A 1899-nucleotide genomic window follows, 5' to 3' on the forward strand; every position below is an offset into this window, starting at 1 on the left:
CGGTGCACTGGTTTGCTGTGGGATTACGGGCTGTTCCGAAGGGACAGGTGGGACCTGAGACTCCCAGCCCTGTAGAGAGCAACTGGATGTGTTGTCCTCCAGTGTGGCTCCAGCAAGGAGGAGCTCATCTTCTGCAGTATAGACTTGGAAGAAGACAACGGCGAGGAGGATGAAGAGAAGGGACTTAGCATAGCTGCGTTCCTCAGTGGGGTAGTAACGTTTCACCTGGAAGGAGAGAACCAAGAAAGGGGATTAGTGACCCAGCACCTCAATAATCTCCGCATTTAGTCTGATGACTCTGCAATGAATTAATGCCCTTTTCCTTGCCCATATACTGGGGGGGGGGGAAATCTCTCCCAGGGATGATTCTGATTCTAAAACACAAAAGGCACCATGCCCACGCTGGCTGGGGAATTCTGGGAATGGAAGGCCACACAGGTTAAAGTTGCCGAGTTTGAAAAACACCGCGTTAGAAGGATCTATTGCCGCTGTCCCCTGCCGGTATTCATCATGGTTACTGTCCTACAAAGCAGACAATTTGCCTCTAGAAGTTGTGGATGCTCCGACACTGGAGGTTTTTAAGAAGAGATCGCACAACCATTTGCGTGAAATGGTATAGGGGCTCCTGCCTGAGCGGGTGTGTGTGTGTTGGACTAGATGACCTCCAAGGTCCTTTTCCAACTCTTGTTGTTCAGACAAGGCTGAGGATAGCTATTTAGAGCAGTGTTTTGTTTTGTTTTTTAAAAAAATCCGTGGTGGCTTTAAGAGATGTGGACTTCAATTCCCAGAATTCCCCAGCCAGAATTCTGGGAGTTGAAGCCCACACCTCTTAAAGCTGCCAAGGTGAGAAACACTGATTTAGAGGCACACACCCCCCCCAAAACCTTGCACAATCACCGGGGAAATAATCCCCGCTGAATGTGTGTGTTGCTCATGTGGGAAGCAGCTTTGTACATGAATTTGCAGTGTGCTAGACCCAGAATGATATTCCTGGCTGCTCCAATCTTTCTCCAGATCAGCCGAGGACAAAGAAGCCACGGGTGGAAACTAATCAAGAAGCGAAGCAACCTAGAACTAAGGAGAAATCTCCCGACAGTGGAACGAACGCCTTGCCTCTCCAGAAGCTGCGGGTGCTCCAACCCTGGAGAATTTTAAGAAGAGGTTAGGCAACCATTCGTCTGAAACGGGTACAGGGCTTTCCTTGCCGGTGCAGGGGGGTTGGACTAGATGACCTCCAAGATGACCTGCCGACTCTGTTGTTAATTCTTGGAGGCGAGGACTTTTTAAGACGTGGGGGACCTCAACACCCAGAGTCCCCCAGCCAGCGAACCTGAAGGGATCAAGACCAAGTCTCGGGTTGACTCAAGTTACCCCTCCCGCTTCTCGGACCGGGGCTGCAAACCCGTCCCCACGACTTACCACTGGAGGATAGAGGACTTTCCGGGAACGTCTCTTGGACTTGCTGGTTTTAAAGCTCCGGTGGGCAGGACTCTTCTCGTCCTCCGGGAGAGGATCGAAAGTGAAGTATCGGGGCTCGCTAGGCGCAGCCCTGCCGGACATTTGGGGCATGCTGAGCGGTGGCAAAGTCGGCTTGCAGGCGTAGCACATGGTCGTCCTGCAGAGGCAGAGGAGGAAGTTCCAAGCAGCTGAAAGCTTTTCAGTCTGAGGAGTCGCTCTCTGCCGGACCCGAATTTATGAATGGGAGAGGCCCCGCCTTCCTCGCCACCCCATTGGCTAAGCAGCTGCAGCGGCAGACAACTCACACGGGAAACTCCCAGCTTAACAGTTTTAATTCACTCAGGTGTAGGAATGTCACGCACAAGCAACCCTCCCCCGGAGAAGGGATGAGGGGTGGGTGGGTGGTGGTTGGGAGGGGGGGGCAGGGAGGGAAGGAGATTG

The 1899-nt window shown here is 52.7% G+C and overlaps 1 protein-coding gene across 1 annotated transcript in view; it reads right to left on the reverse strand.

Moving 5' to 3' along the window:
- IER3 (immediate early response 3) overlaps nucleotides 1-1647 on the reverse strand; it is a 2724-nt gene extending 1077 nt beyond the window's left edge. Inside the window, exons 1-2 of the mRNA XM_081315631.1 lie at nucleotides 1420-1647; nucleotides 1-225 (exon numbers count right to left, since the gene is read on the reverse strand). The exon at nucleotides 1-225 is cut by the window's left edge and continues 1077 nt beyond it. Coding sequence (XP_081171757.1) covers nucleotides 1-225; nucleotides 1420-1608 — 414 coding nt within the window. The 5' untranslated portion in view covers nucleotides 1609-1647. The remainder of the gene's footprint in view (nucleotides 226-1419) is intronic.
- Between the last annotated feature and the right edge of the window lie 252 nt (nucleotides 1648-1899).

This window comes from Vipera berus (genome assembly GCF_964194415.1).
Source record: "Vipera berus genome assembly, chromosome: 2".
Classification (NCBI taxonomy): domain Eukaryota; kingdom Metazoa; phylum Chordata; class Lepidosauria; order Squamata; family Viperidae; genus Vipera; species Vipera berus.